Source organism: Hippichthys cyanospilos, chromosome 5, assembly GCF_059441005.1.
Source record: "Hippichthys cyanospilos isolate Australia breed blue-spotted pipefish chromosome 5, RoL_Hcya_1.0, whole genome shotgun sequence".
NCBI lineage: Eukaryota > Metazoa > Chordata > Actinopteri > Syngnathiformes > Syngnathidae > Hippichthys > Hippichthys cyanospilos.
The window spans coordinates 792,054-806,760 of record NC_142373.1 but is presented as its reverse complement, the minus strand read 5'-3'; the positions used below and the strand labels follow the sequence as shown (position 1 = coordinate 806,760).

General features: G+C 39.0%; 1 protein-coding gene across 1 annotated transcript in view; it reads left to right on the top strand.

Annotated features, from left to right (window-relative positions):
• Nucleotides 1–2,505: 2,505 nt before the first annotated feature.
• The window catches only part of LOC148423094 (fibroblast growth factor 14), a 126,285-nt gene continuing 114,083 nt past the window's right edge, over nt 2,506–14,707 (top strand). Inside the window, exon 1 of the mRNA XM_088415115.1 lies at nt 2,506–3,154. Coding sequence (XP_088271241.1) covers nt 3,064–3,154 — 91 coding nt within the window. The 5' untranslated portion in view covers nt 2,506–3,063. The remainder of the gene's footprint in view (nt 3,155–14,707) is intronic.

The following is a 14,707-nucleotide window of genomic DNA, read 5'->3' as shown; positions in this document are numbered from 1 at the left end:
TCAGGATCGTCATCGTACTTCTGCTGAGGTTGCTGATGAGTACATCATTTAAATCAGGTATGTTGGGGAAAGAATATGCAGGATACTCGCCCTCGAGGACCGAGTTTGGACTTGCCTGACCTAAAGGGATCAATGTATTTCCTTAGGGAAAAGGCAATCAACGCTTGGCTACATTGTCCCGTGTTTTTCTTGAGAGTAATGTACATGGGAAGTCACATCAAAAACAACACCAAGGGATCTAACCGAAAAACTGCTCCCGGGGTCTTACACGTAAAAATCGACTGATAGCAAGCAGTAACCATCTTACTTAAACCATCAATAGGTCCTCCTTCAATCCCTGGTAGTCAAACTGTCTTCTGCCGCCAATGTAGAGGGAGAGCCTCACTGTCACATGTAACACGGTTCTACCTGGTAGTACGTGAAAGAATGCCCCACTACTACTACCCCCCCCCCCCCCCCCCAAAAAAAAAAAAAAAAAAACTGGTTGTATGACGTCCTTTGGTGTCAGTTGCTAGCCCTTACCACAGCCTTGCGCCGATTATCTTTCCAAATTAACGTTCCAAGAAAAGTTAACACAAGGGAACTGCATCTTCGTCTTCAGCTGCAATGGAAAAACCTTGAATCCCTTTGAGGAATGTCATCAGGCAGCACAAACAGCCACGAGCGAACCACAATAGCCCTTTAGTCCTCAGAGATGGATGAACACAACAATCGAACAACAGCATCTATCCATCTATCTGTGTGGAGAGTCCATACATCTTACTAAAATGTATCATGACGCTTGGCTACCCTACAGAAATGACACATTGCTGTGTAAAGATGACTAATGTATATGGATTTTACTACTTAGCATGTGCCGCACACTTTGCCTCGCCTCGCTGCCATCAGACTCTCACTGCCCCTGTCGGATCATAAATATTCCCAACTCTATTGGTGATATGACAGTACACAAACAGCATGCCGTTGATCCTTAAGGGTGCTATCATTAAAAACATCTTCAAAGAAACTGACACGTTGCAGAATACAACATATTAATTACTCTGTAGATGTCTATACCCCCCTGCTCATCTCCCTTAGGTCGTACACCAGATTAACTCTGCAAGGGTTTTACTTTTTCTTCTGCTTTTTTGCAACATGTATTTCAAAGGAAGGTTCAGCTTCAGGGGAATAACATTCAAAGTAATTAAAGGTGGGCGTAGGTCACGTACAGTATATGTGCTAGTTATAAATAAGACCTGAGTCTTAATCTTATAGTTTAAAGTTAGTGGGGCCAAATTCCAAGTAAGTCCACTAAAGTCATTACTTGGGTTCAGCATGATAAGTCATGAAATTATACTCAGTCAAAACATATGTGTATTTATTTACACATTTGCCACTTTGTGCTCAGAACTTAAACTTTCATTAGTCCACTGCAATAACACATTTACAATCATATAGTCTTTTTTTTTTAATAATTGTGTATTACTTTACTGTCTTCTCAATTAAAACTGTAAAGATGATGCGTAACAACCGGCTTCATTTGCATGTATAGGAATATTAAAATGGTGGTTTTATCAAGGTTTTATACTGGCTACAGAGGTGGGAAGGAAACAATGTATAAATACAAGTACTTTGATACTCCAGGCCTACTTAAGTAGGTTGTTCACAAATCTGATTGTACTTTTAAAGAGTATTTTTCTGACAATGTACATTCCTATCTATAAGATGCTCTCCTGAGTTTGTCAAAATAGGGGTTTTAATCTTCAGTTTTTACAGAAATTGCCGACCTTGATTGAAATCTTGGAGGGCTATAAGGCGGACAAAACATGATCGCAACTGTGTCAAACACAGACTTATTTTGTACTGTAATTCATTTATTTACTTTTCAACATAAGTACATTTTTATAATAGATGATTTTTTTAAAATTTTGTTGACGTTTATTGAAAAAGTGGTTTAATGCCAGAGTTCCTTTTGTTTGACAAAAAAAAAATCGTCGTTACCTTTTAACTGAAGAACATAGTTACTCCCTTTGCTTTTTTTCGGTTTTGTTTTGGCGCTGGGAACACAACTAATTTCCATTATCCAATAGCAAAAAAATTGTTATAAAGGCTTTATGGGGGAGAGAAAACTGCATAGCCAATACAACAAAGTCTTAAAAACCTAAATGGCTCACGCTGGAGCAAATATCAGTTTTAACTGTGCACTAGATTTCGGAATGGGACACGTATGACAGTGTTGCGTATCGGATCCCAATTCTTAGCAGCTTCACTGACGTGAATGGGCACAAACCACGTGTTTACGTAATGGAAAGCCAGACTTTCCAGTGTGACCCCTCCTCCTCTGTTTGAAACACAGGCTGGGGGTTTGATATGGGTGCACTTTTTTTTAAGGGGAGGGGGATATATGGTGTCATTGATACAGACACGCGGGGATCCACACGCATCGAGGCGCAGCGGTGCGGGACTTGCGAAGACATGCAAACTGCTAGGGGTACCGTGTGACCGGGGGGGGCGAATTTGGACTTGTGCAGGGGGTCTTCATAGGATGCATCCTCCCCTGGCGTGTGACGCGGTGTCGATCCACCCTCCGCCTCCTCCCCCTCCACCTTCTCCTCTTCGGCTTCGCGTCAGAGTGATGAAGTAAACGCGGCGATGGTTGTCTCCTCCACGAAGAAGTCCGCCGTCTTTTATTGTTTTAGTTGTGTGTGTGTCGTGTAGTGTGTGTGTGTGAGTGTGTGTCGTGTGTGCGTGCGTGTGCGCGCGCTTGTGTGTGTGCGTGCTGGCGTCTCCTCCCCGGTGCGACACATGCAATTAAAAGAGTACCTTTTCTACTTGAGGACGCCACAAGAAGAAAAACGAGAAGAAGAAACCGTAGCATTGTTACGAATAAAGCCACGTGAGAGAAACACAAGAAACCACGCAGAGACAGGATATATGTTTTTTACCCTTCTTCCTATATGATACAATTGGCAGGCTTTGCGTGGAGAACTGTGTTGTCATTCTTACTATTGCTATTATTATGCAACCGCAAGGATCTCATCTCTTTACGGGTGTTTGAACCACTGGATTCGCCCAAATCAATCAATGTGGTTTCTTTGGAACATTTTCAGCAAAGGAACGCATATGCTGCAGTGTCTTTGTGGCAAGAGTCTCAAGAAAAACAAGAATCCAAGTGGTAAGCTGCATCTTTGTTATCCCTATCATAACACTAAGTGTGCTTTTTCACTTTATTGCTCCTCCGCTGTGTAATTTGTGATAGACCCTGCAATGCTATTTATGCAGTAATGCAGAGGCACACACACTCAGGCACAAGGGAAGAGGAACAACTTCTGCTATCAGTTTTTTTGGGGGCAAGTAACAAGCTGCACCACATCACCTGCAACTTTTCCCAACTAGCATTTATTACACAGTTAATACATAGTTGTTACGCACTGAGTGGTTGAGTGGCCTTGTTTCAGTTTGTATGAAGTGCTCTAAATGCTTAACTAAATTAATGAGGCAAACAAATGTAATGTTTGATCATTTACAAGTTGAATGCTTTTTCCTTCCATGGATGTCTTTTTCTAGCTGGTCAGGTTAACTGCTCTCATAAGCCCCCTACATGGTCCATGTGCCACACGTTGCCCACCACTGCACTTCATGATGCCATTCTGGTTCGTACTGCAGCAGCAGCAGTAGCCCTCCACTGCAACATCACTTCTCGATTAAACGGGCCCCCACCGGCAGCACTGCACTGGCAAAGCAATGCAGTGCTTTTTTTGAAAGGGGGTGGGGGGGTTATGTCTTAATGCAACAATGCAATGCTTATTTCAACAGGCTGAATGTGTAGATGTTCTTAATAATTGTGCATCTGGTGGTGTTTGTGGTGTGTGTATGTGTTGTGTGGGGCTACTTGTTACTCCATGCAGCCTGGCGAATGGAAGATGATGAGCTCAGCAGTACAGTGCAACTGCACCACACATCAACATCTGACTGCATGTAGAGACACTTTGACACTGCAGGAGAAACAGTTGAATACTGGCAAAGATGACATTAGGTACACTCTGACATAGTCTAATGCGTTGCAAGTACAAACAAACATGACAAACATCTCTCAGTATGATGCAGTGCAGTGTGCCGCAAACCCAAAATATATTATTAAATGAATGTTTCTTTGACAGTATCACTCTAAACTCAGCATTATCTGACCAAGGCACTTTAAATTGAGTGGATGTCACCAGACAGTGCAGTTGCACCTATAGTCATTGACGATAATGTATTTTTGTACCATTTCGTAATAATACAGCCTAAACAATTTATTACTCAGGTGAACACAAAAAAGGTTTGTTTCAGGATTAAGTAAACTATTAGCAACACAGGCACATAATTTTAAGAATTTTCCATCCAATTACATGTTTCTTTGTGTGTCCCCGAACAATAACATTATATAGCTGGCTTTTAAATCTACAACATATTTAATGAAACAAAACTAAGGAATGTGTGTGAGTGTAGTCTCGTGCGTACAATATACACTTGATGTCGACGATTCACAGGGGATATGGGACAAAGCCCAACCTTGGATTGCAGATTTCTATGAATAATTGCCACGTGCATAGAAGTAATTCTAGTTACAACAAACTACGATTCCAAAACACGAAATAGCATTTTTTCGCTAGTTTTGAACTTGCCATTAACAAATTAAATCAACAATATGAAAAATAAGTGAATTATCTTTGTTTCTGTTTCTATATGTGCATATGTGTATTTTTAAACTTGGACGGTTAAGACACACTTTCGTCTGTCGTGATACTGTAACTACTAGCAATATTAGCACGACTTGCCATTTGAAACAATGTCAGAAATGTAAGGGTTTGGCATCACTTTACCCATGTTTATGCTTTTATTGTGTCTCCGAACTGTGTAATAATATCCATCCATCCATTTTCTATAGACGCTTATCCACACTTGGGTGAATGACTTGTTGGTGCCTCTCCCAGCTGTGTATGGGCAGTATGTGGGGGACACCCTGAATCGTTTGACAGCCAATTGCAGGGCACACAGGGAAGAACAACCATTCACGCACCCATCTACCCTGCATGTCTTTGTAATGTGGGAGGAATCTAGAGTGCCCGGAGAGAAGCCACGCGGGCACAGGGAGAACATGCGAACCCCACACACAAGGGGGTCAGAGCAAGCAGGATTCGAACTCGGACTCTGAACTATGATGCGGACATGCTAACCGCTCTTCCACCGCCCTTTGTGTAATAATGTGTGCCTTAATTTAGCTCCACATCCTCACTTAGCAAGCTTTTGAAGTAAGGAATTCTTTAATGAATTCTTTTTCTTTCTTTTTTTCTTTAGGTTATTCTTATGTGACGCTGCCTCTACTTAAGTTTTTACATGTTTCTTAAAATGTGCCTGGATAAAAAAGGCTGGGTCTACATTGTTTACCTTCAATTACTTTACAATGGTTTAGCTACGTTTTACAGTAGAAATTAATTTCATTCAACAGAAAAAAGGAACACACGTGATGTCATTTGGGTAATTAAGTCTAATGCAGGATTTAGATATGCATAGAATACTTTGGTTGTTGCCCTATAAGTCACATCTTTTCCTTATTGTGAGGCTGTCTCTACAAGCGCACCACTTTCACTTGAACGTGCCCTGGAGAAAAGATCATTTGAAAATGTTGTTTCAAATAGCCTATGTGCCTATTGAGATGTATACTATAGTTCTAAAAGATTGAGATGAAAAAGTTAGCCTTAGGATCAAGCATCGGAAACATGTGCACAAAACAATTGAAGCGTATGTCTCAAAAACGCAAATTCATCAATTTTGGGATTTACAATATGTCTTAGTTTAGACATTATTTGTACCCTACAACTGACAATATTTTACTTGTACACCTCAATTCCTCTTTGTGAATTTAGCTAGGTGGCATTTGAAGTCATTTGGTAAAAACTAATACTTAGGTGACATTTGTTGACATTTGCCATGCGATTTGGTCCAATGAAGTTCGGTGACTGCCTGATTTAAGATCATGTCATGATTAAATTAATAATAACAGTTAAAACAATCTAAACGTCACTGATGTGAAAGGCACAGTGGCAATGAAAAGCGACTGATTGTGATAGCTCAGACACAAGCTCATGAGAGGACCCCCATTTAAGCCATGTGCTGACCACACAAGCCACGGTAGCTCATTATTGCGAAAAAGAGGGCTGCGATTCCTGCAGAATCAGCAACCTGGCCTTTAATGAAGTAGCAAGGCAGTGTCAGAACGTCTCTTCATGGCTATAAGATAACTAGTTGAGCATGTTACCTGTCAAACAAATCACACAGCAGTTCAAACCAGGCGTGTGTTTTTCTTGTCACAGGGATGAGGCAGCTGCTCTTGAGGCCTCATCTGCAAAGGCCTAGATATGGTACTCCAGCTCCATGGCTGTATTTATAGCAACTCCACCTAAACTGCAAGAACAGACAGAGACAAAGCTGACAAGGCTGTCAAGCTGGGCATACGTGATGAGAATTAGGCCCTCGTTCAAGCCCAATTTCAAGTCGGGTGATTCACTTTCGAGCCAGGGAGATCATTTCAAGTTTGATTGGGTGGAGTACACTAGTGTCTTGACTTATGAGTGCCCCAATTTTCAATATTGTTGAATTATTGAAGAGTTGCTTGGTCTTTTTTGTTGTTGTTGTTTTGTTTTTTGCTTTTCGATGCAACTCAAAGTTGAAATACATCATACAAAAATGAAAAAAAAAAAAAAAACACCCACAAATATATCTACCCAAATCCATCCATCCATCCATCCGTCCATCCTCCTCTGTGGCGTGTGCAAACTCCAAACAGGAGGGCCGGAGATGAACCCGGGACCTCAGAGCTGTGAAGCAGTCATGCTAACCAGTCTTCCACCGTGCCACCCCCACAAATATAATAATCTATATTTTTAACTTTTCAGAGGATTAATCACCATTTCAAACCAAATTAGGTTTTATTTGTATTGCACTTTCATACATTAAAAATGAATCAGAAAATGATTTAAAGAATTAAAAGCAATCATTTGAAACACATCCTTCTCATTCTCACGTTAAACACACACCCTATGAACACTACAACCTTTACACACTCACACAATACATCTCTCATAAAAGTGATGTTATAAAGACATGGGAAGAAACTGAGTATCCAGGTGAGGAAAAATTGTATGAATGTACACTATATGGTGAATGTGATTTAAGTAATGACGGATGTCATTACGAATTTTTACTGCCCCAGAATACTATTGGTCACGTGTGTCCATTTCTAGCATCAGAAAGCAGAAAGTAGGCCTTGAGCACTTCCTTCATGCACACATGGCAATTTGTCAGTCAAGCTTTGACAGTCTGACCAGTTAATTTGTACTTTATTAAGTCAATTAAGTAATGAGCCATCTGAGTGGAAGGAATAGAACTTGAGTTAGCTCCTCTTCTGTGTGTGCGATGACATAGATGTCGTCTTGAAACTTGCAAATGTCACTTGAATGGGGGACTCTGGCTACGATGAATGGCAGTGATCTAACAAGGTCAGTAATGTAAACGTTAGAGTATAAGGTTATGTCATGAACTATCCTGTGGAAAGAAGGTTTGATGGGCACTCAGTGAAACATTAATGCTGTAGTTTTTTTTTTTTTTTTTTTCCTGATAGCAATTATATAAGGGAGCTTATGGGGCAATCAGTACTATTAGGTTTTTTGACTACTTTAAAGTCTCTTACAGGATAATTGTGTTAACCAACAGACAATCAGGCTTAACTAATGGTGTAATTCTGCACACACACAATGTCTTTTCCCTTAAGCATGAAATGCTTGGATATATCACTATCCATCTCTCATGTCTCCATGTTTTAGTTGCTGTAAAATGTCTTATATAAAATGAATTCAGAGATTTATTTAAGATACACTATGCATCCATCCATCTTCAAGCGTCGTTTATCCTCACAAGGGTTGCAGGCTTCCTGGTGCATATCCCAGCTGGCTTGGGACAGTCGGCGGGGGACACCCTCAACTGGTTGCCAGCCAATTGCAGGGCACATAGAGACTAACAACCATTCACGCACCCATTCACACCTAAGGACACTTAAGTACGTCGAATAGAACTGCCATGCATGTTTTGGGAGTTTGAGACAAAGCCAGAGTACCCGCAGAGAACCCACGCGGGCTGGGGGAGAACATGCAAACTCCGCACAGGAAAGCTGGAGCGAGGTGAATTTGAACTCAGACCCTGCAATGTGAGGCGAATGTGCTAACCACCATTCCACCGAGCCGCTACATGATGCTTTTCAAATAAAAAATACATCATATGTGTTAAAAGGTAATTGTTGGATGCATAACATCATTAATCAGATCAGTCGTGTGTCAGCCTTGTGAGACATCAAGATCTTTCACATAATCTATCAAGAATTTGTCAAATTCAAAAGTCTTATTTGTTTTTGCTCGTCAGGGGCTTTAACAATTTTATAAAACATTTCTATTGATGTAATCATATCAAGGTGAACTGATGTCCATTTTCCCCTGGATATCTGCTATTTTGTGTGACCTAATAAATGTCAGACAGAGCATCTCTTTAGGTAACCAAATTATTTAATGGACTTTGACCATAGACTGGAGCATCTACATCTATGCAATTGTTGGGCAGGTCACATGTCCAGAGAAGCAAAAAATAGTTTCTTGTATCAGTCACTCTTCATATGGCTGTAATTGCACATGCCACATGAATTATCATTACATTCAGCACCAGTTTTTGGTCATTTAAGCCACTCACTCTTCAGACCTAATTTTCACTTCAGCTTTAGCTCAAGGCCAGAGGCAGCCATCCATTCCAGTATCCTTTCAGGGTAGCTAAAAAAAATCAAGGTTCTCAGAGTCGAAAAGGCTGCACTGATCTATACTTGATGTTGGTAAAACCCTTTCTGCATAATGTATGTACACCCGTTTAATTGGTAGCAACAGACAAGGAAAAGAGTTCTGTTAAAGTGTGGGTTAACATGCAAACACAACTCCTACAATTAGGAGAGAATGGCAGCGTTTGCTAAAAATATCCGCCTCCAACCAGCATGGCACGCTGCTAGGATTCATCACAAACATGAAGAGGTGCATGAGCAACAGCCCCTTACAGAAATTTACTTTACCTTAATCCTAATTCAAAACTCTTCTGACGTACTATAGTTATAGTAAGTGGACTGTTATCTTAAAAGTCAAACACTGGCTCCTTTTACATGTTAACACAGACATTTGAATTTCCCTCAATTGTACGGATTCGAACATGTTATTGAATGTACTATTATTATTATTATTATTATTATTATTATTATTATTATTATTATTATTATTATTATTATTATTATTATTATTATCATCAGTGTTGGGCAAGTTACTTCAAAATTATAATACATTATTTATAACATATTACTGTCATTTAAAAGTTTCTAGTTAAGTTACAATATTACTGTATTTAAAATGTAATGCATTACACTACTATTGCATTATTTTCATATTACTCTCACCACCATAACTGGAAACATGGATTTGCCATTCTAAATGTAGCTCATTACTCTCATTACTGATCCAGTGAAAGGTTGGCCTTAGCCTAAAACCAGTACAAATCATTTCATCTGTATTGTATTATGAACATTTTAAGACAAGATACAAAATCTTTTTTTTTGTGTGTATTTTTTTCTCTATATAACTTAGCTTCACAGCATGATGCACTGATAATGCTGTAGGCAAAATGGTTAGTTCATTTCACAATTTCAATGTTAATATTTAAATTAAAGATCAGTTGGCGAGGTTAGAGACATATGTTTCAAAAATAGATAGCTTCGGTGGGGGGGCTAACGTTAGCAGCTAGCCTACAGCATTGTTAAGGTCTTTAACGTACTGGCTAACATGAGTTTTGTATGCTTCATCTTGATACACATTGACCAGAACTATTTACAGACTATTATTAATAGCAATTGTACAGTGAGAATTAGCATTAACTTACCTTGTCATGTACGCTAGTTGCAACAAGGATCTTGCTGACGGTTTCCAAATGCTGGTACATCACTGTGGGAAACAGCAGCTTGACCTCTTGATGTCAAAGTGTCATCCCTCAGCGAGAGAGTGCAATCCTCTTATTTTTTTTTTTTTTTTTTTGCTAACTCCATGTTACTATGGCCCCTCTCTGAATGGTTTGTCAAATTACTGGTCCTATTTTGCGAAATGGACAGCTTTTTAGGTGTTGCACAAAACGTGCACCTAACAAAGATATTTTTCTTTTCTTTATCTCTGACGAACTGAAAGTAAGGGTTTTATGTACAGCTTGTATACATACTGTATTGTCTATATTCAACCCGCAGTTTCATCTCAGCTGTAGTAGATCAGCAAGTAAACATTTTGTCTCAGACTTTTCTCCTCTGATCTCGCTGTGTTTTTGGTGAATTTGGGGGGAAAACAAGCTTTCAGGCTAAAAATGCATTGTAATGCATTACTTTACTCTCATTTGTAACGAGTACAATATTATTATTATTTTTTATGCAATGTATTACATTACAGCATTACAGTAAAAAGTAATGCATTACAGTCATTACATTACTTTTGTAATGCATTACTCCTAACACTAACTATTATTATTCTTATTATTACATTTTTAGGATAAAGCTCCATGGAAAGGAAGACAGTCTCTGCGCACTTGACAAATGTGTGATCACACAGCACCATGACTCAATGATAAGTGTTCCGAATGGACGATGTGGGTTCTATCCCCAAATGTTAGCACTATGTTAAAGTGTCCATTAGCAAGACACTGAAACACAAGATTCTCCTGATGCTATATCATCAATAGGTAAATAATTAGACCATTGCATGGAGTTCTGCCTGGAGTTCCTTATGAATGTACAGTACTTGGTAAGCTTTAACCTCTTGCTTGGACTCAAGCAAATCAATTACTCCCTTTGCCATGTGACTGAGCCTCTTAAGTAGCATTGTTAGAGTAAATGAGCCTCTTAAGTAGCATTTTTATAGCAAATGATAGATAGATAGATAGATAGATAGATAGATAGATAGATAGATAGATAGATAGATAGATAGATAGATAGATAGATAGATAGATAGATAGATAGATAGATAGACTTTTTATCATTACACCTGTAATGTACAAGGCAATGAGATTTTTATTTAACGAACTCGCACCGTCCAAGAAACATTCAACACAAATGACTCATAGGGGTAGACGAGACGGTAAGGCCCAACAGTATTCGCCATAGGACAGTGCTCCGCTAACAGCAGGAAAACATTTTAGATGAGGAAAAGGAGGAGAGAAAAAATATGTTCTTGGCCATGCCCCAAATAAAAGCCATGGCTAAAGTCTGGAAAAAAATCCTTGCACATATGCCAACAAAAAAAAAGACACTACAACATATCTGTCACACACATGTGCATGGCTAGGGGAAGGATGGTGGGGGAAGGGGGGCCATGGCGTGGCCAGCTGGTAGCAGCTAGTAATAGTTCCAGCGCTTTCGCAGCGTAGTCACGTCATGTGGGTGGAGCTTAAAGGACCAGCAGCGACTTTGAAAATAGGGATGTGTATGCTTTGAAGTCTGTGGTCTGTGTATGTAAGAGTGTCCTTGAGCTGCCAGTTGAGTCCAACTAACAGTCTTAAGGCCACTTGATAGGAAGGAGAGAAAATATTGCCGTACCTCGAGAACTTTACGCCCTTCAGAGGAGAGGGAGCTGTTTTGATTGGTGGTGAACTGAGTCAGCTGTGTTCACACCCACAATAGTGCAAAAAAGAAAGAAATTGCTACAAGTTACCCTCTGTGTCAATGGTTACTATACTCATAACCAGTGAGTGTTATTTTTCATAGGCCAGTTTACATAGCAATCAATTGTTACGTACATACAAGCAGTACAAACGATTGGTCACTTTCATCACTAACAAAATCTTCCTTGTGCAAAATTGTGTCATCCATTGCAACTAAGGCTAAAGGTTTTTGGCGGTTTCGAAAGGTATGTTTGGCACGAACACAAAAGAACTTATCAACAACATAACACCATACCTGCAATACACTGAAGCATGGAGGTGGAGACATCATGCTTAGAAGTTTTGTTCTTCAGCTGTCATTCAAAATTGCTGTCTTAAGGCTTCTGCGACAAAGCAGGAAAGAACATTTTAGAAAAAAAGCCTTGTAGAATATCTACCATTTATTTCAGTATATATCAGAGGCACATAAAAGGTAAACGTTGTGTTCTGGCTCACGTTTAACATGAGTTTGAATGCTATTTTATACTTCTAAATATAGCCATGTCCCAGTTACAAAATGATAGGCACACTTGTACCCCAGCTTTTAGGACTTGCTTCCCCTCCCAAAGAGATTGCAAGTAAACACAGGTGACATTAATGGTAGATAAGATTTAACTTAGCTTTGTCTGATTTTTTTTCACATCACAAAAAAAACAAAATATAAGGCTTTGGAGACGTTGTATATCCATTATACTTGTTGATCATTATTACAAGCAGTGTCTGTTACATTATTTGCTTTTCATTGGCAAGTGGATCCTCTTTCACTTCCTACTGGGACAACAAGATAAATGAGCATAGACCATCCAAATGTATGTACAGTATGGTGAAAGAAAATCACATCAGATCAAAATCATCAATTCCAAAATATTCAAGGATGATAACCATTTAACATGATTTGTGTAATCCAGAGAAATATTGTGTACTTCTGTTTGTTGTGTTCATTTCAGAGGTATAACACTCACATGCCTTTTGAAATTCTGGCTGATTGAGAAGGTGTCATAATTGTATGAAATTGATTCTTTCAGCTCCATGTCCAAAAGTGTCTTTCAGAATTAAAGTAAGGGATTGGGGCGTAGACTGAAGAATCGCAGCTCATGTTGTTGTGGAAGTGTGGTTTCCATGGTAACCACTTGAAAGGGGTCATGTTATTCTGTGGTAGTCCATTTAATGTGCCTAACACTTCACTGATATCACTTCAAAATATGTAATCAAAGCTATTTAAAAGACTGAAAACAGGCATTGTGAAAAGCTGACATTTCATTCAATTTAACCTCTTCTTCAAAATGAATTGCAGGCGAATTGTCACTGAAGAGAGATAATAAGTGGTGAGGGAATTTGAAGCATAGCTAGTGTTACCTACCTGTGAAGTCATCCAGCTGCTCACAATACAAACATGAACACGGATATATATGTTTATCACTGCTTTATCACTGCTTTGGTTTTAACCAATAAAGGTCCAGGTTGCATCACATTTATGATGGATTGTAGAAGTAAACAAATTACAGGCTATTTTCTATTTTGGTTGTTTATATTTTGGTTGTTTGCTGCTTTACTTTGAAACCCTATCATAACATAACTAATGTGTGTACCCAGCCTTGTCTCAGCTGAGCCTTAGTTAATGAGCACTTTGCGTTATCTACAGAACAGTTTTGCTGTGTATTTTTATGTGATTAGTCCTACTTTCCCATGGTTTACAGAAATGTCATAATTATTTAAAAGTGTGTATTTTAAAACTTTTTTTCCACTTTAATGAACCAAAACAAATCCATTCCAAGGTCAAACTGTTACTAGCAGCAGTAGTACTACTCTGAACGACAAACTAATGTTGATGGAATTGGCACGCTAGACCAAAATACAATGATACAATGAAAAAAAAGGAAAGCTTAAAGGTTTGAACCTTAAATGTTCTGTCTTCGTAATGGGTTCATTTGTAAATCATTGTACATATTTTGTTTTTATACAGTGTCTCAACTTTAATGGAATTGGGGTTTGTGACTTTCTGCTGAAGGAAGGCCAGCATGACTTACGGAACTGGAGTTGAGCTACATCCATGGAGACCTTTGTTCTGGCAGTGTTAATTTGCTCAGTACAACAATAGCTTGGAAAACAGGAGTTCAGAACATTAATAGAGAGGGTACCAGCCAATTTAAAATGATTTGATTCACTGGTCTTATTTTACAATATCGGTAAATGGTTGATGAATTGTCCATCCCTAGTATTTACCAATGCCCTCCAAAACAAACGCCTCTTCTTGGTGAGTGTGTCTGTTTCTATTCTAACACTGTCCTTCCCCTTCAGTATTATCACACATTTGGCTGTCTTCCAAAGTAAAGTTGTGGGTTTTGTAACCACAAGATATATTACAGCAACACAAAGACTTATGGCTGCTACTTAAAAGCATGTGTTTAAGCGACACAGACTCACTGTTTTGTTCTAATGGACTAAGAATCTTAGGTCACTGTCTACCGAGGTAGTTAGTAAACTGTGCTTAATATAATTTGTCTTCAGGGTTGATGCACATTGTATCACCTTGGTAACGTATGCTAATACTGATGCGAGAGGCACACGATGATCTTTAAAGCAGACCTTCAATTTTTCTTCAAGATCAAGAACTATGCTATACTGTATTTTACACTACCAATTTTTCTTTTGTTGTAGTGCTGGGCAAATGGTGAATATGGATTTGATTATCATACTGACTTGAGAAAGGGATTCATGTTGTACCCTGTCATTCAAAAATGTGATTGCAAACTGCAAAGCCGATGTAAGCCCCAACTTAAAACGCGGATTGTATTTTCCATGTGGATACAGTTGTGCATTAACATGTGGTTTATGTTGCAGACACACCGCCCAAAAATGGAATTGGATTGCCTGTGTTGAGTACAGTTGCGAAATACAGATGTGCTTTGACTTATGAGTGCCAAATTTACAA